General features: G+C 41.0%; 1 protein-coding gene across 1 annotated transcript in view; it reads right to left on the reverse strand.

Moving 5' to 3' along the window:
• The window catches only part of CNOT2 (CCR4-NOT transcription complex subunit 2), a 92,074-nt gene that overhangs the window by 23,226 nt on the left and 41,752 nt on the right, over nucleotides 1-27,096 (reverse strand). The window contains exons 2-6 of the mRNA XM_015405702.1: nucleotides 24,679-24,748; nucleotides 11,499-11,621; nucleotides 5,832-5,898; nucleotides 3,670-3,817; nucleotides 2,769-2,951 (exon numbers count right to left, since the gene is read on the reverse strand). Of these exons, the coding sequence (XP_015261188.1) occupies nucleotides 2,769-2,951; nucleotides 3,670-3,817; nucleotides 5,832-5,898; nucleotides 11,499-11,609 (509 nt within the window). The 5' untranslated portion in view covers nucleotides 11,610-11,621; nucleotides 24,679-24,748. The remainder of the gene's footprint in view (nucleotides 1-2,768; nucleotides 2,952-3,669; nucleotides 3,818-5,831; nucleotides 5,899-11,498; nucleotides 11,622-24,678; nucleotides 24,749-27,096) is intronic.

Raw genomic sequence — 27,096 nt, forward strand, 5'->3', positions numbered from 1 at the left:
ATAGGCAATGCCAAGGTGGAAGAGGTATCAAGCTGAACTATATCATAAACCGCATCTGTTGCCTGTGGATGTTGCTGGACAACAGAGAGGCCTAAAAGAGATTCTTTTAACTAAATCTGTGTCCTCAGCGACATCCTGGTTGGGAGATTTATGGTCAGGAGAGGTATGAGCCTCAGAAGCTTCCGTCTCCGAGTCTTCTTCCATGGAGTCAGAGGAGTCTTGGTGTTGTATTTGGACCAAAGTGTCCTCTTGAGAAGCTATAGGTTTTGGTGGAACGACAGGGTTTGGAGTGACCTGAAGGTTGGGAGGACGACTTGGTTCCATACTATGGTGGGAAGGATTGTCTGCAGGAGGACGAGACAGAGATGCGGAAGGTCTCAACTTGTGGGGCGATCTCGATCTGTGAACAGAGTGGGACGAATAGCGATCCCAATTAGAATAGCCCGCCGGAGTCAACCATGGCATGGATGGTGTATAAGCCCCGTACAGGTACCTCAACTGTCATTGATCCCACAATATCGGTGGTGGAGGGGGCAGGAAGACTCGGGGGTATCGACTTCTGGACCATGGACGTCTGTCTGGGAGACAAAGCAGTAGCTTGTCTGTGAGAACCGTCCCTGTAGTCTCGGTCGTCCATATCGACAGATTGAACGTTGAGACGCGGAGGATGACGTTGTGTGCTGCGAGAAGCGTGTCGGTACTGACGTATTTCGACATCGGGAGCCTCTGATACCATCGATGCCGACGAAGTCGAAGGAGAGGGGGAAAGCTCTGCACCCATTTGGTGACTTAGGAGCTCCACCGTATCGATGTTGGAGTACGGATGCTCCACTTGTTGGATGGGGGAATCCAGTAGTTGGATGGTCGGTATCGGCGGAGGGAGTTGGGCCTCCAATATCGATACTGCCGTTGGAGCGGGAGGCACTATAGGGGCATCACCCAGTGCAGGCACCGCTTCCTTCCCCTTCTTCGCCACCTTAAGAGACTTGGAGGCGCCCTTTTTTGCGGACGGGTGTTGGGCAGTCAGCATCGGAGGCAGGTCTCGATGCCGGTGCGGTCGATGTTGATGGTCTCTCTTCCATCGCAGAGGTAGGAGTAAGTGCCGATTCCAGCAGTGCTACTTTAAGTCGCGCTGCTCGATTTTTTTGCGTTTGATTGGAAAAACGAGCGTAATGACGACAAGACTCTGGCTAGTAAGACTCTCCAAGGCAAAAAATTCAGAGGGTATGACGGTCTGGAGGAGCAAGTTTGCTGCCGCAACCCTTGCACCTATTGAAGAAAACCCACTTCTTCTCCATAAAAGAAAACGAAGAAGAGGGAACGTTGGGGGGGCAGAGTCCCCCTCAACGGAAAGTAAAGATTTTTTTTGAAGAACAAACAATAAAAAAGAAAAGCGAAAGGGATCCCATGGTTGTGAAGCACAGAGACCACGTCAAAGATCCTGTTTTACTCATCTGGAAATGGCATTTTGATATTCAAATTCAGGATTCTCTATGTGAATTAAAGGGAATGGCTAGAAACAGGAGTCGACAACAAAATTGTGTTCTAACATTCTAATTTCTTGAAGCAATTGGTATGACTCTTTATTTGAGAATGAATAATGGATATAAATGGGCTTTGGCTTAAACAACATAACATATAAACTAAGTATGTCCTAGCAACATAAACTGGATTTTTTCTTAAATACAACACTACTGTACCAGCAAATAATGTTTTAGTAAAATCTGTCATGTACTCCTATTCCTAAAACAAGAGGAATGATAATCCACACATTCCATCCTTAAAGTGCACCAAAAACAGATTTGTGGCTGACAAATACAGCCTGTGAAAAAAACTCCACACCTTCAATGGCTTTGACACCATAATTATAGGCTACGAACAGTAAAGCCTGCTGTTTTCAGTATCCAAGGAATGAAAAGAGCAGACTCTGGTCCCTAGTAGTTCAAGATCAATCAAAGCTTGCTGTAGCACTTCCTAATCCAACAGAACACCATTTTTAAAACTCTCTTTGGCAAACTTCATTAAGCAGTGATCTACACTCTCCAAGTTATTTGGGAGCATCTTTATTAGCAAGCATATTGCATCTATCATAAATCTACTTCCTTATTTATAGATCTAAAGTGCATATACTGAACAGATATTAAAATGCCTCTCACTCCCTAACAACATAATCTTGTTATTTTTTCAACCAAAATTAATATGGCCAAAAAGCAGAATTGTACATGCTAAATACTGCTTTGGTTAATCAGCAAAGATCGCCTCTAACTGGCTTGACTTTAGATTAAAAAAAAAACATCCCTCCTTCAACGAATATTCATTGGTCAAACTTAAGCTCTAGAAGAGATGTATTTCTTTAGTTTTCTCTTCTCAGAACCCTGTTAGTAGTTCTGCAAGGGTGCAGGCTGTGTTAGAGACTACATCTCATGTTCCTAAGTGTTTTAGAATAAATGTATTTGTGTTGGAAATTTCACAACATCCAACAAGTACATCTGTACTTGTCCTACCACAATGCTTCAGGGAAATATTAGGTACAAACTCCCTAATCTCAATGCAAATTTACCAAAAGTAAACTTCAAACATTAAACCATTATGTTTTGATTTTAAAACATTACAATGAATCACAGATGTTCAAAATATTTTATTTCAGATTAGACTAATTTATTTCTCCCAAAATAATTATTATTTACCTCTTAAATCCTAGATAGAATTCAAACAGTATTGCCTATAGCCAATGGCACAGACCATTAGCAGCACTACATCCATCTTACCTGTTCACAGTAAAAGGTTGTCGAGAGGGTTGCTGCTTTGGCATACAGATTATGCTGGGTGAGCTTCGGTTGGGGCTGCCTAATCCTGAACTGCTCATGCTGTTTGTTCTACTGGGAATTCCGATGCCCTGTCCAACCTGGGAGTGGTTCATCATGTTCCTAGGATTCATAGGCAGTATACCTCTAAAAAAAGATGAACCAGTGGAAATAATCAATAAAACAATTCAGCAAAATATAATTATTTCCACATTATGCTGTCATAGTCTACTCTTAAAAATATAGTTTGTGGACACAGAACATAATTTTCAGAATTGCTTCTACGTAAAATGCCTGTTGGATATCTGCATATAGTTGCTTAGACCAATAATCCTTTATTACCAAACATCTTGATAGTGGCTCCCAAAGTTTCTCTCAGATGGAAGTCTCTCAGCTCTGAATCTCAAGTTTTTGAAATTATACCAGGGGTCAAACCTGGAACAAATAATTTGTGCAACTGTACCTATAAGGCAGAGTTTATGAAAGGCACTTCAGGGAACAAGGCTAGTCAGACCAAATGCAAAACATCAGCAAATATGTGAATACAAGTTATTAAAATATGAAAAATAGAAAAATCACTGGTCATCTATATGTGAATGCTCTTGGTATATCAACTTGAAATGTTATGTGACATAGTTTGTGCTGCAGAATGCAATTATTGTTTTCTGATAGACAGGAATCAATATTGCGTTACAATATTTTGTGCAGCATCCTCAAGTATAGGCAATGGTCTAGAAAATTAACAATTTTTTCTTTTTTTATTCTAAGTATCTGGAATGCAGAACAGCTTAAAGTTTATACATGCACATGCACAGGCAAACACAAATACAGCATACCTTTAGAAGCATTTACTATCAATAAATACCTGCTCGGAGATGGAGGCGTGTGAAGTGACATTGTTGGTACCCCTGTTGTTGGCGTTACGTGGCTCGGTAACTGAGTGCCTTGCGATAAGCTGCGATTTAACTGAGGGGTATTGTTGCTCAATCCCCTCATTGGAAGGCCTAGTGCACCTATTAAAAAATTCAGAGGAATATGCAGAATGTGAAGATGGGAACTCTGATTTGATAGCAAAAAACAGTTCATAAAACCGTGGAAAAACACACAGATTAAAAAAATCAGACTCCTAGTCCAAACTGAGTTTTATTGAAGCATTCAGCACTTGGGAAAAATATGTACTATAAAGAAAAATTACCCCTTGAAGCATTAATTCTATTCTGAGTGATTGATTGTTGCTCTGTTGGCCATGTTTAAGATAAGAGGAATATAAGCACATAAAAGTTTTAAAATACAACATTTGCTAGCAGAACTCATGCTAAAACTAAAAGTCACCACATGCCTGTCAATTTTAGCATGTCTGTGAACTGTTCTGTTGTCTCAAGCAAGCCCTACTGCTGTGAGCACAGGGCCATCCTGCCCACTTGCTGGAGGGAGTACAGTCACCAAGTGTTTTTGCTAAAATACAGGATGAAGTCACTCGGTTTTAAAAAGGCCTTACTTTAAAAAATACCTTCTTAAGATTGAACTAATGGTACTTTTAGCACAGAGACTGAATCTGAATTTTAGTCCTTTTTCTTGATCATATCAATTATATTTCTAAGAGGTAAAAGAAAATCATGTGTGCCTCATCACCCATATGCTAAAATATGTATTTGCTGCATATAGCAGACTATTGCAATTTTATCATGTCAAAAATTAAAAGGTAACTTAATCATATATTATAAAAATAGAAGTCTTGCTATTATACTGCTTCAATAATCCATTCTAAGAATTTTAAGAGGTGTGTGTCTTCTTTGAATCAACAAAAACACATACATGGCTGTAACAACAAACCTATAACCTATAGCAGAGGAAAACATCTAACATATTGTTCATCTAGCTGATTTAAATTCAGTTTCACAGAAATGCCTCATTTGTTTTTCAGGAGGTCACAGAAATTGATTTGAGCCCATAAAGTGCTATTTCAGAGTCAGGCTTCTGCATAATATTAGAGAGCACAGTGGAAAGGATATGGCATGTTCTCAAAAGTCAATTAAGTAACTCTGTTATTTAAGGAAAGAGTGGACTTTGTAGATGTTATACTTTCTATTCAGCTGTTATCACAAACATAAACAGCTAAAATGGAAACATCAGCCCTTCCCCAACTTCTTAAATGTACAGTATACTTAATAAACTATTACAGTCATCAATCTAAAAATTCTGTACTGTACATGTTAGCACTGAAAACAGTGATTAACTGGTGCAGTAAAAAGTCGATTAAAATATTTGTGCATTGTTTTACTACAAGGAGTTCTAGCAAAGAGCTCAAAAAAGTACACATATTGCTATCTCCATGGAGGAGTAGGGAGCATAGCCAATACTGTTGTCTATGGGGACCAATTCACCCACACGTGCCTGGTCTTCAGGCCCCCACAGGATAAGCATGTCACGTGCTGCTGTTACAACTACTGTTATCCTTTGTTGAGAAAAACTCTGCCACTTCACTTAATTTTCTGTAACCTCCTTAGCTTAAAAAAAGAGTCAATAAAATAATGTGAGCCGCCCTGAGCCTGCTTGCGGGAAGGGCGGGCTATAAATGCAATAAAAATTGAAAAAAATAAAGTAGAAAACAAAAGCTACTCTTCAATTCGGATTCAGAGAACATGGAATGGATCCTTGCCACGTTCCCCTTCTTACTGCAGCTACTCCCCAAAAAATTCCTGATGGCTGGGGAGCTCTCAAACACAGTGGGACATAGCATGGAGGGGCTGCAATGGAAAGGGGGAATCAGCAAGACTTGCTCCTGATACATACTGTTATGCAAGTGGAGCTTTTCAAGGGCTGCTGAAAGGAGAGGAAGGCAGCAGAGATCCATTCTGCAAACAGTCTCCCTTCATGGTTCTCCGATTCAAGCCCATTTTTCAAAAATAAAATGGATATGCTGAAATCATACATAAAGCCAAATAGTCTACAACACACAAGCACAGTTTCAGAACAACATAACTACCATTAAAGAAGCATGTATAAAAATAAAAATAGCATTCTTACTTTGTTGCCCGTATAAACTTGCCCCAAATTGAGACAGCTGACCTGATGTTGATGGTGATGCCAACATCTAGATTTAAAAATGGAAAAGTCAAAGTGAGGATAATGATGTCTTTCTACAGCATTATACTCTTTAATACAAAGTAACATAGGCCAACTATAAAATAACTTCATCAACTGAAATTTTACAAAAAATTATCACAACATGGTTATAAAAACAGAAACCAAGTATTTGAAAGATGTCCATGTTGTACTAATAGAATCACAGGGAGAGTGTTTTGCCTATATGCACAGAACCTGCTGCGTGCCACCTCCCCACAAAAACTGCTCCATAGGCAGGGGGAACCTCTGGATACATCATGCTGTCTTACTAACTGTACCACTAAACAAAAAAATAATTTTAGAAAGAATTTATGCTATGAAACTTTTTATTAGGCAATCTGACTTTAAAGTCAAGGAAAACAGGTTTTCAATAATATATCCAGAATATACACATTGGTTCATCAAAATCTGCTGCAACTAAAGATTCTTTGTTATCATTTCCTAATGTCCAAAAGAGGCATTCAAAATGCATAGTTATATCACTATGTGGTTTTTATTACTACACACACACTTATATATCAGTGATCTGTAATGAAAACTTTTCCATTGCTGTATGTTTTGCTTCAGTTTGGGCTGTCCTCTTCAGAATGCAGGTGGGTGCTCACATGACTAAATATGCCTTATTACAAAAAACTTGGTGAGAAGGGTTCCAAGTAGGGGTCAATATTCCCAAATCCCAATATCAGTATTATATCCCAATATCAATATGCTATTGGGATTTGGGGGAAATCAGTATTGCCAAAATTATTTGAATCCATACCCCCTTTTCTCGCTGAGTCATGCTGCGGCTGCAAGGGAAAGGAAGGTATGATCCTTTTTAATGGGAAGGAGGCATTCAACCCCTCGGTTTTGCTCTCCCTGGCCCCAGAGCCATGGAGAGCAAAACTGAGGGGTTTGAAACTGACTCACTCTCCCTCCCCTTCAGTTTCAGTCCCCTCCAGGAACTGAAACTGATCCACTTTCCCTTCCCTTCCCCAGCAGGCCAGCCAGGGGGAGGGAAGATTGATTGGGGACACTGAAAAAAAGCCAAATAAGATTGGCTTTTATTCAGGAAAACTGTATCGGTAGCTGAATCGGATTACAGAATCTGATTTGGCTTAATAAATATCCCCAAAATACCAATAAGGTATTTTTTTTGGTATTTATTCAGTTCAGCTTATGCCGAATGTACACTCCTAGTTCCAAGACGAATGCTTTCCAACCCAAGGCTTTCTCTGACAGGTTACTTTACACAGAACAGGGGTCCCCAATGTGGTGCGTACCAACACCTTTCCTGGTGCCCACTAAATGCTTTTAGAAAGTAGATGGGGATAGGTGGGGATTTTGCACAGCAGGGCTTCTGATTGGTTGTGCAGATTAAAAGGCATCCTGTTAAACAAGATTCTGCCTGCAATGGTGGAGAGTTGCTATTAAGAGTTAAAGATAAACTCTATCTTTAAAATTAAAATCAGCAGACCTTGACGAAGGCTTACACAATTATTTATGGATTAAGAAATAGGCTAAAAAGATCATAATACAAGAAAGAAGTCACATTATCAGAGATGGACTTTTGAGAATATGGTTTACATGCCAGGGTTTATTTCTGCTTATGTCCCTAATAGACGCTTACCATGATAAGAACACAAGAAATAAAAGTGATTTTTTAACATATGGCACAATGATAAACACTCAGGGGGAAATCAAGTCTTGGCAAGATATCAAAGATGAAGATATAAACATTCAATGACTGAAATATTATCAATCAGTCTCAAGATTAAAGGAGATCATGAGCACTGAAGGTGGAGATCTAAAAGATGCACCTGAATTTGAGCAGCTGATTACTCCAGCTAGAAACAGAAGATAAACAAGTGAAAAAATGTATGATTAACTGGATCCAAAACTTTAAAGAACAGGTACCTATGCAACAATGGGAACAACTATGGGGAAAAGATATCAAAATTACAGACAGCCAGACATTAAGAGAAAATTGGTGCAAAATGTTTTTCAGATGGTATACAACTCCAAAGGACATTGAGGAGCAGATAAAAACTACAAAGGAAACTGCTGGAAATCTCAAAGCATAGATGGAACCTTCTTTCATATGTGGCAGACTTGTAAAAAAGCAAAAAGATTCTGAAAAGAAATACACTGAAAAATGCAGAACATATTAAAGCTTAAGTTTCCAGTGGAAGCTAAGACAATGCTATTAGGTATTCTGCCTAACAAATTACCAAAAATTTTAGAATATTCAGCTACATGGTGACAGCAGATAGAACTATTTACACAGCAAAATGGAGATCCATTTTTAGAAGAATGGGAAAATAAACTTGCTGAATATGAAGTAATGGCAAAGTTAACAACCTACTTGAGAAACAGGTCTATTACAAAATGTGAGGAGAGATGGAGTGTGTATTATGTGTACTGTGCTAGGAAAAGACAAACTAAGAATGAAAAGCTGTCTAAAATATTATATACAAATGTATGGTAATGAAATAGGGGTAGAATTAAAATCTGTTTTAAATGTAACATCTTGAATACAAATCGGTTCTTGATATGAGATATATAATAAACCTTTCTTCATACCCTTGATATATATTTTTACCTATAAAAGGTTCTGATGAATATGCAGTGGTGAAAATATGTAATATTGAATACATAGTAATGATGGAACTAATGATGTAGTCAAAAACAGATTAACTATGAAGTTTGAAACCTGAACTTAAATGTTGGAATAAAATCATATTCCAATAGAAGAAAGAACTTTTGTATATTATAGGTAATACCTTAAAAATTATAACAAAGGGGATGTAAGAGAAAGTATTTTCTGTCTTATACATTTTGTATTACATGATTGTCCTTGATAAACGCAATTATGTTGTATAACCCCTTTTTTCTTTTCCTTTCCTTTTCTGTACCCTCACTGTCTCCTTAAATAGATTCTTTTTAAAAAATAAATAAATAACCCCTATCTCTGACATTTTTTGGTTGTGCCCACCACCTTGTGTCAGAATTCCAAAGGTGACCACAGACGTAGAAAAAGAAACACGTAGACTTTCAACTGCCGTCTGAACTAGTACAGCAGAGATACAACTTTACCGTCTCACTGAAAACTAGGCTATTGATTTCTGGCTTTCATGAAGAGCCATTTGCCTGGGTGCCTTCAAGTAATCAGACAAGGAAGCTTTTCTATCTTATCCAGAAATGGCAGACTGACGGAGCAGTGGTGGCGTAACTCCAGGTCCTCCAAGGTGATACAACTCCATTAGACCCTTTTGAATTGGGTTTCAGGCCAGGCTATGGGATGGAGACAGGGTTGGTGGTTATAGCTTATGATCGCCATTTGAATGTAAATAAGGGGTGTGCTTCTTTGTTGTTGTTATTGTATTCATCAGCAGCCTCTGATGCAATCGCTCATACCATCCAGCTGAAATATTTGGAAGTAGAAATAGGTATCAAGGGATGTGTTCTTTGGAATGGTTTAAATCATTCACTAGGGATCAGATTCAGAAGGTTGCTATCGGAGACCAGGTATCAGTGGGGCAGTACTTGCACTGTGGAGATCCATAACACTTAGTTTTATCTCCCATACAGTTCAATTGCCATGTAAAGCCTTTGGGAGAGATCATTCATAGTTTTGGAGTTGGGTATCATCAGCTGCGGTGGCTCAAGTGGTTAAGACGCTGAACTGCAGGCTGTGGAAGGTCGGTAGTTCAGCAGTTCAAGTCCTGATTTGCCGCATGACAGAGTGAGCTCCCGTCTCTAGTTCCAGCTCCTGCCAACCTAGCAGTTCGAAAGCAAGACATTGCAAGTAGATAAATAGGTACCACTTCGGTGGGAAGGTAACAGCGTTCCGTGCGCCTTGGTGTTTAGTCATGCCGGCCACATGACCACGGAAACGTCTTCGGACAGCGCTGGCTCTTCGGCTTTGAAACGGAGATGAGCACCGCAACCCTAGAGTCGGACTTGACTGGCTTTCGAGCAAGGGAACCTTTACCTTTACTATCATCAATATGATGATGACACTCAGCTCTATATTTCTTTGTCTAGACCTCCTGATGTACCCTACCTTAACCCAGCCTATCTGGCCCCATGTATCCATTCCACAGTTAACCTCAAGGCTACACTATTGTAATGTGCTCTACATGGGCCTGCCCCTTGGTGTCATCTCAGAAATGCCAGCGGATACAGAACACTGCAGAACAGCAGTCTCTGCTGTGGCTTCCACGTGGTGCAACTGCCTGCCTAACAAGGTCAAGAACTTCTATTGTTCTGCAGAATATTTAAAACAGAACCGTTCAAGAGGGCATTTTATAAAGGGAAAAGGGATGGTATAAAATGGAATTGTTCATGAATGAACTTTTTATAAAGGGAATTTTTGATTATCTGTGGAAACATTTTGGCTGTTTCAGTCCCTAATGCACTGTTTATTAGATGTACTGAATTAATTAATTTTATTGTTCTCTGATTGTGGACTCCAGTCTTATTGCATTGTTTATTTTATGTGTTGCAATGAAAACTTCCACAAACATAAATAGTACAGCTACCTCTCAACTTTGTAATACTTTTGATGATCCTCATGTTTCAGTGGAACTCAATGTAAATGTGCATGAGTTACTGAACTGGCACAAGCAAAAGAGCCCCCAGGTTCTGAAAAGGAGCATTTAAGGACTTTGACAAATGTATGACAAGCAGGTCTATTATGACAACAAAATGGGAACTCCATGCTGAGAGGCAGTAACTACCTAACACTGGAGATAAACCACTGGGAAGAGCCATCACCACCTGGTAAGCTTCAAGGGTTATGTAGCTGGCTATGCTCCCTTTTGCTCCCCTTGCTGTCCCCCCACCAATGTTCTAGTTTCAGATCACTTGTAATATAAGCACTCAGATTGACTTTCAGGGTCACACAGAATTTTTATGCTGAAATCAGATAGCTTATAATACATATGGAAGAATTTTAAACACAGGGCTAATCTAATCCAGCATCCTGTCTCTCAAAACAGGGCACAATAGCCAAGGCGTCCCCCTGATTTTTGTCTCCTAGCACTGGTATTCAGAGGTTTACTGCCTCTGATCGTGGATGCTCTCCAGAATCACCATGGCTAGTAGCCATTGACAGAAGTTTCCTCAATGAATATATCTAGTCCCCATTTAAAACCATATATGGCCATCAATACACCCTCTGGCAATAAATTCCACATTTTAATGAATTTAATCTCAATCAACATAATCCTGAATTCTACATGTTTAATATATCCTATGATTTTGAAACGTTTTTCCCATTTAGCCCTTGATGTCAGTTAACTCTGCACAAGGACCTGAACCTCCTAATTTGTTGGGTAAGATCCCCTGAAATATTTTGACAAAGGGGGGAGGGGCAATTTCAGTCAATTTTCCTCTTCTACTGTGGGCCTCTGAATACCCCCTCATGTTGTTTCTGGATATCCCATGTTGGGCTGCAGTAGAGGGGTGCAGGCAAAGAAGGTCTGCCCTACTGACAGATGTAGTTCTAGTTCCGTGTGCCTGATTTTAGGGAGGGGAAACCCTTTGTTTTAACTTGTGAAAAATATGCAGAGTCACAGAACTTACATCTTTTTCTGATCGATGTGGAAACATCGAAGACTGGCTGTAGTACATGTTTTCATCGTGGTAGTCACTATCGACCCCCTCTACAAACTTCTTTCTTGAAGCACCAAACATGCTGTTTGTCACCTAGATAATAAGAAAATAACATTATGCTTTGTACATAGTTATTTATCAATGAAATAAAAATATTTCCTCAGTTTATAGATTTTCTTTAAAAAAGACTTGTTTTGTGTTATGATTCCTCATTTCCCCAAATTCACCATGGGAAGCTTCTCTTAAAACACCATGGAGGCAATCCAATTCCTGTTTATATTACGTTAAATTATTCAGAGCTAGAATCTGTACCTGCTATGCTAAAAACAAAATAACTTTATATTCATACAGACGTACGAAGTGCTTCACCATCTATACATGCTGACAGCCACTCTAACAGGTACACAACAGAAGCTGAGAGGTGATAAATGTTTATCAGTCAAGTAGTTATCTATTCAAATCCCTGTTAGCCAGGGGATTCTTAACACTTCATCTACCAATGTGCATGTCTGGGTTATTCTGGCAATGCAGACCACGGAAGGAGAACAAACTTAGGCATTAGAGGATACCCGTATTGGATTAGCTTGTGCTGCACTCAGTCACCAGGTTCAGCAAAAGCTATTATTTAAACACTTTGCACTAAAGAATATTCCAGATTCCCCCAATACACTTAACTAGTGCTCTGACTTCACTACTGGTATATCCCATTGCACAAATCTCCTGAGAATGTAATTATCACATACAAAATGGAATGCATATTTAACAGGCTCAGGGGATTATCTCCTCTTTTACTTTGGCTGAGTAAAGTGATGATGAGAGGAGAAATCCTTAATGGCAGCTGTTCCTAGCAAGGATGAGGGAGAGTTGTCTCAACCAAGTCAACAATGGTCTTGCATGCAGTAAAAGACAACAGGATATTCTTTACTAGATAACACTAGATAAACACATCAATATAGGATGGCCTTTCATTATATAAATATTAATATTAACATTCCTAATGTTATGTCATTGAATATCAGCACAACAGCCAACTAAGAATATAAAAGTTCTGCCTAACTTTAAAAAAGCAGGAAAAAACCTAAGGAAATATACAAAGAGAATGTGAATAGACGGGGCTGTCATTGTAGCATGGCTAGATTTGTATAGGAAAAGTTTCCTTAGTCAAGGTTAGAAAATAACTACTCACAAAGTAACACCTGACAGCTTGCTCAAATGATAACAGCCCAGGGAGTTCTGGTCTTTGACGTAGGTTTAATGCTAGCTACGTCTTTGATGTAGGTGTTAATTGTAAATAAATAAATTATGCAAATAGCGGAGAAGAGAACAGGTGTTAATAGTAGCAACTAGTCTCATTTGTAAGTATGTGCTGAAAAAGTAACAGGGATAGAGCAAAACCAGTACAGCCTTAAAAACTCCCAGTCATCAACAGGTTGAGGAAGCATAAGAGGAGTTAGCTATATATCAGATGTAAAGAAAATTGTTTTAGGTTGGGGATGCCCATAATATAAATATAAATTTCAAAGTACCCTGCTTTACAAAGTCAAACTATAGGGAGATATAAAGGATAAAGAATTCTAGTGCTGTAAACATAGTTAACAGGAGCCTAAATATTATGCAGAAAGCAACAATAAATGGGATGCAGCAGCTCCAATTGGTGACAAGTTCAGCTACAGCCAAAGACATTCAAGAGGGAAAAGATCACTAGGACAGGCCAGGAAGGGCACTGTCATAGGATCAGGCAATGTAAGGTCTGAAAGTCATACTCAGGTCAATGAAACTTCTTGTCCCTGGATCTCACAGAATCCTGACAAAACCATATACCATGAGTTGGTGGTTCAGGACTGTGGAGTGCATGGTCTCCAAATAAAAGTGCACTGTACAGGCTCTTAAACCTCACATGGCCAACTCTTTAAGTTTAGTTGACATAAAAGCATAGGCATTAACAGCAGACACAGAAAGACAGAGTAAGTCTTGGCTGTGCTAATAAGAAATGGTATGACAAAGTTGAATGGGGGGGAAATGCTACAAATCCAGCTTGACGTCTTAGGTAAAAACCTGATTAATCAAACACCAGATTAAAGGTCTTTCAGAATATACCACTTCATGAAATTGTTCAAATAAACTTCTTCTACCACATTATGACTGTGTTAAAAGTATATTATGCAAATATGGATAACTGATCAATTACTATATTCCAGATGGCAAAATAACGACATAGTGGAACCTCTCTTCCTGCACTTTCTTGTCACCTTTTCTAAATCCAAAAATAGGTTTGTTCAAGCCCCCCCCCCCCCCAAGAGACTGAGGCACTTGATGGCACTTCTATCATAGACAACTGATTGGCAAGTTAACAAGAGCAGTTATACAAGCCTATTACATGTTTTAAATGTATAAAGGAGGAACACTTGGGAAGCAAAAATGACTAACATAGCATTAAAACATACCTCTTAATTAAATGGGAGGGGGTGCATGTCTGCCATTTATATACCAATAGGGAAACTGCAGGCTAGCGGTCTACCCTTAGACTAATCAAAGCACACCTACAACCTCAGTGTGAAGAAATGCATATCTCACCAAGAGCTACACAGGTTCATCAAATTTAGGCAACAGTTACTGGGACTAGTTCAATGCACTAAATTAAGGCCCTTCATTGCCTTTGAAACCTTATATCCGCAAGACTGCCTCTCCTCCTACAATCTGCCATGACAACTTCACTCATCTGAGCAGGGCATCCTGCAGATGCCACCCTGGAAATGAGCAAGATCAACAGCTACCTATTTATGTGCATTCTCTGTTGTGGCCCCCACCTTATGGAATGTGCTTTGGTTATTCTGCAAACTGTGTAAAACAGAGTTGCTCTAGAGGGTATTTTTAATAAAGGAAACAAGTCCATATTACCCTGCTCCTCTGTGCTGTCTTCTTCTTATGTAAGGTAAAGGTTCCCTTGCTCGAAAGCCAGTCGAATCCGACTCTAGGGTTGTGGTGCTCATTTCCGTTTCAAAGCCGAAGAGCCAGTGCTGTCTGAAGACGTTTCCGTGGTCATGTGGCCAGGATGACTAAACACCAAGGTGCACGGAACGCTGTTACCTTCCCACCGAAGTGGTACCTATTTATCTACTTGCAATTTCTTGCTTTCGAACTGCTAGGTTGGCAGGAGCTGGAACTAGAGACGGGAGCTCACTCCGTCATGCGGCACACTCGGGTCTCGAACTGCTGAACTACCGACCTTCCACAGCCTGCAGTTCAGCGTCTTAGCCACTTGAGCCACCACAGCTCCTTCTTATGTAATACCATTTTAAACACTGTTTAAAATACATCTAACACTTTTCGATTAGTTTCAAATTTCTGTAATTCTACTCCAACTGCTTTGCTTATTATAGGCCACATCCTACTGATTGTGTTGACTTACACTATGTAATCTGCCTTAAGTCTCAGTGAGAAAGGTAGACTATAAAAATAAATTTAAAAATATATATGTAAAAATATCAAAACTGCCCATAGTATATTTACCTACATTGCCTCAATAGGTATCCTTATCCACTACAAGCAGCTATTGCATCTTATCAAAATTTAAAACTATTTCTTATATACAGGCTTATAACCTACATACAGGTTTACAATCCCATACAATGCTATCCCAACCCAGTTACTACTGATTGGCGGCAGCAGCCCATGTACTGAGTCAGTGGGAGGACTCTTGCTACCGCCACTAAGAACCACTGAAGGGGAAAGCAGATACGATGCTCCTCAGAGAGCATCAGGATATATTTACAGAACCTCAGCATGTGGGTGCGTGGCTGACTGGATAGCAGAACCTAGTATGGACACAAATGAAGACCTATGGATGGGGGCAACAGTGCTGGAGAAGGTGGGATTAACTTTTTTATTTCCACAACAGCTCCGATTAGCATACCATCTGCAGTTCACAAGTGCTTGATGTGTTTTGCTAACTGTTAGGGGATTTTTCTGTTTTTTAAAACCACTTGGGGAAGTTTCTGAAGACAAGTGGTTGCAAATTATTTACCTATACTGGCTATAGCAGTTGCTATGAAATTTCTCCACTGTGCCTGAAATCCAATACTTGCAAATACAAACTGGGACAATTTCAGGTATCCTTTTAACTTGACACATCAGTCATTAACTAAAATAAATTGTTGTTTGTGATTAATTGTTATTAATGTTTTTATTGCTTTTATCCTGTTTTATATGGGCTTTGCCCCTTGTAAGCTGCCCTGAGCCCGTCTCGCGGGGAGGGCGGGGTAAAAATCCCAATAAAGTAAAAATAAGTAAATAGGTATGACAGCAAAAATAATTATTAGTCTATTAAGTAAAATCCCCTCACACAAAGCTGAAGAGTTTGTAAATTTCTACTGATTCTACTTTTCCAAATTTTTAGAGTCCAGTGGCACCTTTAAGACCAACAAAGGTGTTAAAGGTGACACTGGACTCTAAAAATTTGTTCTACTGCTTCAGACCAACATAGATGACCAGCTGGAACTATCGACTTTTCCAGTTAAATGTCTGTTCAATTCTAGAAGAATTTGTTTACTTTTAACTTCTTTGGATTAAGAACAAATATAAGGAACTGTCATGATGCCACATTTTCATCAACTATGAAAACAGTGGCAATTCACAATATCTTCTGTATGACTCTGAAGCTACCCTGTTCAGTATTAAGCAAAGAATATAACTCTTGTTGGTCTGGGTAGGGAGGGAATGTACTTTGTCATTTTGTCTATTTTGCATGAGCTCCCACTTGTTCTCCCTTTGAAGACTCTTTACTGTGCTAATTTATTTTTACCTCCCTGTCCTCAGCCTCAGATGTCAGAGAGCTATGGCAAAAATGAATTCTTGCCTCTTAATTTTTCTACACTTTTAGATTTCCTTTGTTCAAAAATATTTCTAACATAAAAATTATAGGTACTCCTTTTGTCTTGCAGTGTTCTCTCACATTATGGTACAGATTAAATATCAAGTAGTTTCTTTACCAGCTGAAGAAAATATGCAGAATTAAATGCCACAACTTTGTTCAAGACAAAAATTGCTTGTAGAATTGTTTATCCATTATGGGAAAATTCCAAAAGCAACAGCAGAGTAACAGCTCTTCAGGCTGTCTAGGTGTGTTTGTTTTAAGGTAGGGGATGACAAGAGAAAAGATGATACATTTTATAATGGAAGACTGTCAACAAGCACAGCTGCTGAAATACCTTAGCAAAGGAAAGATAGAACTGGAAAGGACCTCAAGAGTCATCTACTTCACACCCCTGCACAAAGCAGAAAATTCACAACTACCTCCCCCCTCATACAGTGACCCCTGCCCAGAGGAAGGCAAAAAATCTACCAGGAGCCCTGACCAATCTGGCGTGGAGGAAATTCCTTCCTGACACCAAAGTGGTGGTCAGGTGGGCATGAAAAAAAGGACCACAAGAACCCAGCACTCATCCATTCCTGTCCTCCCTCTCATCATCTGCCTAAGTTCACAGATCAGCATTGTTGTCAGACAGCCATCTAGCCTCTGCTTAAAAACCTCCGAAGGAGGAGAGCCCACCACCTCCTGAGGAAGCCTGTTCCACCAAGGAACCACTCTGTAAGGAAGTTCTTCCTAATGTTTAACCAAAAACTCCTTTGATTTAATTTCAATCCATTTGTTCTGGATTGACCTTCTAGGCAAGAGAAAACAACTCTGTTTCACCCGCTATGTGACAGCCCATCAAATTGAAGATGGCTATCATCACCTTTCAATCATCTCCTCTCCAAGCTAAATATACCGAACTCCATCAACCTTTCCTCATAAACTTGGTCTCCAGATCCTCACCATCTTAGCTGCCCTCCTCTGAACATGTTCCAGATTATCAACATTCTTAAACTGTGGTGCCCAAAATGGAACACAATACTCCAAGTGAGGTGATACCCTCACTTTCAATAATCTAGACACTATACTTCTGTTTGATGCAGCCCAATATTGTATTTACCTTTTTTGCTGCTGCACTCACACTGCCGACTCATGTTCAGTGTATGGTCTACTAAGAACCCTAGATCCTCCTTGCATGTACTACTTGCCAAGACAAGTCTCCCCCATTTTATAATTATGCATTTGATTTTTCCTACCTAAATGCAGAAAAACAGGTTGCTTACCTGTAATTAGTGATCTTCGAGTGGTCATCTGTGCATTCACACCCATGGGATTCAGTGCGCACGCGCTGGATCGATCAGCATTGTAGCAAGCTCTTTAACGGATTTTCGCGCCCAGACCTCGGGCATGTGCAGGAACCCCCCCACTGCTCATGCCCAGAGGGGAGGGCGCGGACATCCCGCCAGTTTCTTCAAACCGCCGCAAATCAACCCCTATGGAAAATGTAGAAGTTGACAGCAGCAGGGAAGGAGGGCGGGTGGTGTGAATGCACAGATGACCACTCGAAGATTACCAGTTACAGGTAAGTAACCTTTTTATCTTTGACGTGGTCTCTGTGCTTCACACCCATGGGAGATTAGTGAGCAGTGGCCTACCTGGAGGAGGGTGCTGGCAGGTCCTTTACTGCGTAGCCGAAGACAGAATGCAACGTCCCATGTTGGTATTAGTTTTTGTGGACGTCTAGGGTGTAGTGCCTGATAAAGGTGTTAGGTGTGGCCCACGTAGCGGCTTTGCAAATGTCCATCAGGGGCACTCCCTGGAGGAAGGCAGTGGAAGCCACAACAGCTCAAGTTGAATGAGCCCTGATAGGGCCGGGCAATGGCTGTTTGGCAATCAGGTAACAGAGGCGGATGAGACCTGCAATCCACCTCGAGAGGCGCTGAGTCGTGATGCGAGTCCCCAGACTTGATGGTGTGTATGAGACGAATAGTTGGGAGTCATGTCTCGTTGGGCGGGTTCTGTTCAGGTAAAACAAGAGCACATGCTTCACATCCAAGGTGTGTAACAGTATGTCCTCTGAGGATGTTGGAGCCGGGAAGAAATCCGGGAGGAAGACCTCTGCCTGTAGGTGGAATTCTGACACTACCTTTGGCAGGAACGAGATGTCAGGTACGAGGCGGACGCCGTTTGGCAAAAAGGACAAGTATGGTGTGTCTTGCCTGAAAGCCAGTATTTCTCCAACTCGCAGAGGTGACAGCAACCAGAAAGGCCGTCTTCCATGACAGACATTTCATATCACAAGTTGCGAGTGGCTCAAAGGGTTTTCTCGTGAGCTCGCGAAGAATTAGAGGAAGGTCCCAGGGAACAACAGGATTTTTGACAGGAGGGTAGAGATGCAATAAACCTTTTAAAAAACGTTTTGAAAGCAGATGGGAAAAGTGTGCATCCGTCAACTTGAACATGGTAGGCCGAAAGGGCGGCCGAATAAACTCGTAACGATGAGTGAGAAAGTCCCGAGTCAGCTAGGGACAGGAGGAATTGGAAGACATTTTGGAGGCCTGCGGAGGTGGCTCGAGGGGCATTGTGACCCAAGTACTGGCAAAATCTTTGCCATTTGTAATGGTAGGATTTCTGCGTAGTAGGCTTTCTGGCGTTTAGCAGAACGTTTGCTACGCGTGTGGAAATGTTGTTGACGTTATTCCCCACGCCGTCAGTTTCATGCGTGTTACGTTGTGGTACAGGAGAGGGGAGTTGGACAGGAAGAGGAGGTCCTGTGCCAGAGGGAATTGGTGGTATACTCCTGCCGACAGGTCTAGGATGGTCGAGAACCACGGCTGTCTTGGCCACCACGGGGTTATCAAGATACAGTCCGCTCCATCGCTGATGATTTTGCGTACTACTCTCAGGAGTAGGGGAAGTGGAGGGAAGAGGTAGAGAAGTTCTCTGGACCATGGGTAGATGAGACCGTCTCCCAGAGATTGTGGGTCTCTGCCTCCTCGGCTGCAGAACAGAGGACACTTTTTGTTCTCTCTGGTGGCGAAAACATTGACTTGGGGAGCTCCCCACCTGCGGAAGAGTGGTAACAGGTAGGTTGGGCTCATTTCCCATTCGTGGAGACTGAGCCCTGCTCGGCTTAGATGGTCTGCCTGCACATTCATGTGTCCTGGGATCTTCGTGGCTATCAAGAAGACATTGTGGGCGATGCAAAGGTCCCATAACTGGATGGCAAGGTTGCAGAGATGTAGGGAGACCGTGCCTCCTTGTTTGTTGATATAACTGAGTGCAGTGGTGTTGTCCGTGAGGACTGTAACACATTTCCCCTTGACCACTGGTAGGAAACTCGTGACAGCGAACTGTATTGCCAGCAGTTCCAGGAAGTTTATGTGCCGAACTTGCACGTGGGTATCTCACTTGCCTCCGACACAGAGACCCATCATGTGTGCACCCCAGCCTGACAGGGAAGCATCCGTGGTCAGGGTGATTTGGGGTGATGGAGAATGGAAGGGTGCTCCCTGGAGGAGATTGGAACGGACAGTCCACCAAAGTAAAGAGTCTCGTATGCTGGGAAGAGGGGATAGGAGGACGGTGTGTGCGTTTTTTGACAGGTCGTTTTGTTCATCTATGTGCCTACTAATCCTTTCCTTAATAATGGTTTCCACCAATTTACCTGATATCGACGTCAGACTGACTGGCCTGTAATTTCCCGAATCTCCTCTGGAACCCTTTTTAAAGATGGGAGTGACATTAGCTACCTTCCAATCCTCAGGAATGGAGGCAGATTTTAAGGAAAGATTACATATCTTTGTCAGGAGATCTACAAGTTCACATTTGAGTTCTTTCAGAACTCTCGGATGTATGCCATCTGGGCCTGGTGATTTATCAGTTTTTAAGTTGTCTATCAGTTTTAGGACCTCCTCTCTCGTCACCTCAATCTGACTCAGGTCTCTCAACACCCCTCCTGAAATCAGTGGTTCTGGAGTGGGCAAGCACTTCTCATCTTCCACAGTGAAGACGGAGGCAAAAAATGCATTTAGCTTCTCAGCCATTTCCCTATCATCCTTCAATACTCCCATGGAGTAGAAGCGTCTGCCAAAAGCATCCAATTTTTTACTTTCTCTGTCAGATGGTGCAGAATGTGTTGTTTTGGAAGAGGATGTTACCACCATTGAGTTAGGTTAAGGGTGGGAGAATAAAAATTCGGCACCTGTGTCTTGGACCCTGTACATGTGGTCCAGTTGTCTTGTGGACACTGGGGCTGACGAGGGTTTTTCCCATGGTGCCTTTGCGGCTTGCAAAAGGACTGTAGACATGGGTAATGCCAGAGTGGAAGAGGTATCGAGCTGTACTATATCAAAAACTGCATCAGTCACCTGCGGATGTTGTTGAACGACAGAGAGGCCTAAAGAGTGGGCCATTCTCTTGACGAGGTCTGTGTATGATGTGAGGTTGTCGGATGGGGATATGGGTAAGTCATCAGCGACAGCCTGGTTAGGAGACTTACGGTCAGGAGAAGTGTGAACCTCGGATGCCTCCGTATCTGATTCGTCTTCCATTGAATCAGGAGTCCTGGTGCGGCATTTGGACCGGAGTGTCCTCTTGACAAGTTAAAGGTTTTGGTGGAATGACTTGAGGGTTGGGAGGACGACTTGGTTCCAGATTGTGGTGGGAAGGATCGTCTGCAGGAGGACGAGACAGGGATGCCGAAGGTCTCGACTTATGGGGCAACCGCGATCTATGGACAGAGTGGGACGAATAGCAATTCCAGTCTGAACAGCCCACCAGAGTCAACCATGGCATGGATGGTGGAAAGGCCCCATACAGATATCTCATCTGTCGTTGATCCCAAGACAGAGGTGGTGGAGGGGGCATGAAGACTCGGGGGGATCGACTTCTGGACCGTGGATGTCTTGGAGACAAAGCGACAGCCTATCTGTGAGAACCGTCCCTATAATTTCGGTCGTTGATATCAACAGATTGAAGATGCAGACGTGGAGGATGACGCTGCGTGCTGCAAGATGTCGATTCTGATGTGGGTCGACGTTGGGAGCCTCCAATACCATCGATGTCGATGAGGCAGAAGGAGATGGAGAATGCTCAGCACCCATTTGGTGACTTAGGAGTTCTACCGTCTCGATATTGGAGAAAGGACGCTCCAGTTGGTGGATAGGGGAATCCAAGAGTTGGATGGTCGGTATCGGTGGAGGGGGTTGAGTCTCCGGTATCAATACTGCCGTTGGAGCAGTAGGAACTTTAGGGGCATCACCCAGTGCAGACACCGCCACCTTCCCCTTCTTTGCCGCCTTAAGGGACTTGGAGGAGCCCTTCTTTGCGGACTTGTGCTCCTTACTTGACTTGGACTTCTTTGTCACTGGCGTGGAAGTAGAGGATTGCGCCTTCGATGCCAGAGGCTTTGGCGTCGGTTGGCCGATATCTGAGGCAGGCCTCGATGCTGGAGCCGTCGAGGTTGATGGTCTCTCGGTGTCCATCGCTGAGGCAGGATGAAGGGCCAATTCAAGTAGCGCCACTTTAAGACATGCAGCTTGGTTTTCCCGGGTCTGGCTCGAAAAACGAGCACAGTGGCGACAGGACTCGGGTCAATGAGACTCTCCGAGACAAAAAATACAGAGGGTATGGCGGTCGGGTGGAGCAAGTTTACTGCCGCAACCATTGCACCGGTTAAAAAAGCCCCACTTCTTCTCCATAAAAATAAACAGCGAAGAAGAAAGAAGGGGTGGGGGGGTAGCCCGAAGCCACACTGAGGTAAACCGGCAACTTTCCCCTCAGCTGAAAATAAAGGTGTGTTTTTTAGTTTTTGAAAGAACAAACAAAGAAGTATTAAAGAAAAGAGAATAAAGTGAGGAAAAATCCGATGAGCCGTGAGGCAAATAGCCAAAAAAGCGAACCGATAAGTCCGACGAGAAAGAGGTCTTTCCAACACGGCGGTAAGAAAGGAACTGGCGGGATGTCTGCACCCTCCCCTCTGGGCATGCGCGGTGGGGGTTCCTGTGCATGCCCGAGGTCTGAGCGCGAAAACCCGTTAAAGAGCTTGCTACAATGCCGATCGATCCAACGCGTGCGCACTGAATCCCATGGGTGTGAGGCACAGAGACCACGTCGAAGATCTTTACATTTATCTCTGTTGAAATGCATTTTATTCACTTTAGCCCAGTTTTCCAGCTTATCAAGATCATACCATATCTCAATTCTGTCATCTACTGTATTTGCTACCCCTCCCAATTTAGTATCATCTGCATTCAGGAGCATCCCCTCTATTCCTTCATACAACTAATTTATAAAGATGTTGAACAACACAGAGCCCAAGACAGATCCCCGAGGCATTCCACTTGCTACTCCTCTCCAAGAGAATGGGGAACCATTAACACATACTCTTTGGGTGCCACCTATCAACCAGTTACTAATCAACCTAACTGTAACAGGATCCATAGAGTTCTTAACCTGTGGTCTTCAAGGGATCCGTGAACAGGGTGCAAAAATATCACTTTTCTTTCTATTTCCCTAATCTAAAATAGGTTACGAATCAGTGCCTTAGACTTGATACTGACATCTTCTAAAGAGAAGAAAATGATCTGTTAACCTGCTTCATGAATATTTAGTTAACTTCACTCTCTCACACAAGGCAATATGGGTACGCATTTTAATCATGAGCATGAATATCACTTCCATGCGTGCTCCCAGATCACTAATGATGAAATCAAAAGCATCCTTAAATAACGAAGTAAATAACTAACTTGAATGATAACTCCCCTTCCTGACTTACAGGCCAAGGAAAGTGATCTTCCTTACAACAGGGCTCAATAAATCCCAGGTTTATAATTTCATATCAGAATAACGTTTTGTTATATGACATAAAAATGCATGTGCATGAAGTTATTGTCATTGCTTGTTTACATGGTTCCTTTACACCATCCAGTGGTGGTAGATTAATTAATTTCTAAACTAGTAGCTTCCTATACCAGCTCCAATATTCAATTAACTAGACCTCTTTAATGTAATAATGAAATTAATAAAAATTGGGGGAAAGTTATGAGATTAACTATTTGTTGTTGTGATGACAACCAGAGCTACTTTGTATTTATTTATATACAACAATACTTTTGTCATAATTTTAATAAAATTAAAAGAAACTGTAAAGAGTTTATGATTACTCACTGTGGAAGCAATAATTAGAAAATACGGTCATTAAAATATAAGCTGCTGCTGGCTGAAAAATAGTCTAACTTTTACATTTTTGGCCTGGCTCCCACAGTCAAAGAAAAATTTGTCAGGGTCTGCCATACAATATACAGACATAACTTGCGGCTGTAAAGATGTGGTAATAGCAGCTAAGATAAAACAGGTAGGGACCCTGTTTACATTATGAAATGAGATCACGCATGATCAGTTAAACAAGAAGGTTCTGTCTTCATTTGAGAAATGATGGAATATTGAAAGACTACAATCATTATGTCAGCAAAACAAGTTATTTAAGATGAGGCAAACTGACAGGCTTCAAGATACACCCATGTATATACATATAGATCTCTTAAGCTATATGGATAACATATCTGAGGTATCTTTGAAGAAATTTAATCCATACCATGTCTGATTAATCACAGAAAATCAAGGTTTTAAGATCCAAAAACCTGGCACCTGATACCTACTCTCACTGCCAGCAGATGTTCCCTGACTATGCCTTTTTAGGGATCACAGAAGGTTGCTAGAGGAAGAGAAAGGGAAAAATCCACTTCTGCGTGTAGAACATCCACAGGACAAACCCCCATGAGTGTATACCCTTACCTAATGGGCCTCAGGGGTAGCTTACAAAATGGCAACAATAACAAAACCAAAAAATTAATGTAAACATAGTTAAAATAAAAGAATCACCACAATTAAATCAATACATAAATAAGAATGACCCACTAAAATGCAAAGCGGCCCACAAACTATCAGATAAACATTAACAATCCACCTAAAAACCTATCTGTCATAAGAAACTCCATAGGCTATAATATGGAAAGCAACTTTGTCAATTAGGCATAGGCATTTCCTTTCCCCACAATTATTTAGTACTTACACATTTCTCCCTCTCTTTTATAGACACATGCCCATACACCAACCCTGAAAACCACTGTACAGTCATTTTAACATATGGAAAATTCACAGAAGTGCCTACAAGTTTTAAAGTAACCTTTTCATCCTGGATTCCAGTACTGAAATGTTTCATTTTATCATTTGTTTTCAATAAGTTAAGGTCTTTCCTAGAAAAACCTCACACACGCTAGGAAAATATCTACCTACCTAAAAACTGTACTTTTGCCCATTAACTTTTTTGTGTCTGTTGAAGCAAGCAAGCTTTGATGGACACTTCCTGTAAATGAAGTAGATTAAGTTATTAGTAAAGTTCTGAGAATTGGCAACATCAGCAAATACAACAGCTTTCACTTTGCTATAATGAAGTTAAAATAATATTATAGACTCAAACCCTAATTCAACTGTTACTATTAGAAGCTTGGGAAAACATTACAGTTGTGAAATGTGCACCATATACAACTCATTTAAAAAGTATATTGAATGTATTCATGTTTTACAGAACTTTTAAATGTTGGGCATGATTAGGCATGTCTTCCACTAAGGCACTAAACTACTGACCATAAATCTTGTGGCAGAAATTCCATGAAGTAATTATGTGCTGCATGAAAAAGACACTTCATTTTAACAACACCCAATAGGAAAAAGTTTCACTTGACAACTTGAGCAGTAGGTTTTGAGAGAGCATAATGTCTCTATTCATTCTACACAGTTCAAACTTATATATGCTTTTATCACATCTATACCTACTTGTGCAATGTAATCCCAAACAGAATTACACCCTTCTAAAACACTGACTTCAACTCGCCTATACTCCACTGTCTGTTTAAGATTGCATCAAGTTTCTCCCCCCCCACCCAATCTGGGGGGGAAATCCATAACCTTGTAAGTCTTTCTTCATAGAGGAATATGTTCTAACATCTTCATCATTTTAGTGCCCTTGTCCAGTTCTATAATATCAATGCTGAGATGGCGTGACCAAAATTGCAAAGGGTAGTCATGTTGGTCCCCAGTAGAAGAATGAGGTCTGAATCCAGTGGCACCTTAAAGACCAACTAGATTTTGGGGGCATAAGCTTTCAAGAGTCAAAGCCCTATTGATGTATCTGATGGAGCTCTAACTTCTGAAAGCATACACTGCAAAAATCTTGTTAGAGAGCTACTGGACTGGACCCTAACTAATTTATTTACATTATCTGTAAACCTGACCATCTCACAGTTTTCACCCAAATCCCACCCCAGGTCCAGTTATGACTAAACTGTTCCAGTCTCAATACAGCTCATCAGGAAGAACAGATAATTCTGTCCTGAATAAAACATCAGTTTACCTATGAGAGAACCAACCTTCTGTGCCTTTGCTGTATCACTAGAAGCTGCCCCCTTCCTATGTGCCAAAGTAACTGTACCCTTTGACATTGTTCTCTCAGTGCATGTCCTTAATTGGTACATAAAACACAAGTCAGCAGGTTGTCAGATCCCACCCAGAAGCCTACACACAAGAAGCCTGTACCCAGAAGCCTGGGTGTAAGATTTACTGAATAAATGGAGACTTATTTCAAAGTAGATCTTCCTGCTTCCTTAGAAGAGCAAAATTTTTCAGAAAAGGTAGCAAGGCAGCTCTGTGTGTGTGTGTGTTTGTGATTTTAAAAGCTTCCTCTGCAATACATCGTTTATAAACCAGTAAAAAACACTTATATTGTCTGGTTATTTTCTACAATCAAGGGCAGTTTCTTTGATGAGGATGCTCCCTGAATATTTGAAATATGTAAATATATTTAACATATATTAAAATTGCTTTTTTAAAAATCTGCAGATTATAAATTACTCTCTTCCTGATGTTGTTTTTCCCTCACCTCTTTGATTCCACATCCTATACACACTCTAAAAAGATCTATGAATACCATTACTGGAAAGAATTTTTGCCAACCTTGTGGTGATACTATTTAAATTTCATGAAAAATCAGCAGATAAAGGAAGGTGTTCCCATGCCCAGCCTTCTCTTGGCCTTGGCCAGTTTTAAACAACAAAAGAAGGATGAAAATGCCAATGAAATTGTACTCTTGATCAGTGTTCCCTCTAAGCTGAGCTCGTGTGAGCTAGCTGACAGGTTTTTTAGCCTCCAGCTCACAGATTTTTGTCTTCACTCAGGAAGGGTGGCTCCAGAGCAAACTAATTCATGCAGTGGCCAAATCGCTCGCTCACAACTTTAATGCCAGTTGCTCACAAAGTAGAATTTTTGCTCACAAGACTCCACAGCTTAGAGGGAACATTGCTCTTGATACCACAATGGAAGTGAATAGGAGAACTGAGTTAGTACAGTCAGGCTGAGCTTTCTTTTATTATATACTTTAATCTGTTCTTCTCTAATCAAATACAGAGGGCATAAAACATCACTCACACTGGAAATACATAATTTAACATTGTATCAAAAGAAGCCACAAACTCACAGGCAGTAAAGTATGCTTAAATCTACGAAATAAATAAGATACGCTTACTAATTTTGAGCATGCATCTCCACTAAGAGGCAAAACTCGCAGAATTAAATGGGACATTCCCAAGATAACATGTATAGAACTGCAACCTCCCCAGTACTTAGTTAAGCAATGAAGTGTGATTAAATCCTTAAACC

The sequence above is a fragment of the Gekko japonicus genome, unplaced genomic scaffold (genome assembly GCF_001447785.1).
Source record: "Gekko japonicus isolate JY-2015 unplaced genomic scaffold, Gekko_japonicus_V1.1 scaffold53, whole genome shotgun sequence".
In the NCBI taxonomy this organism is placed as follows: Eukaryota; Metazoa; Chordata; class Lepidosauria; order Squamata; family Gekkonidae; genus Gekko; species Gekko japonicus.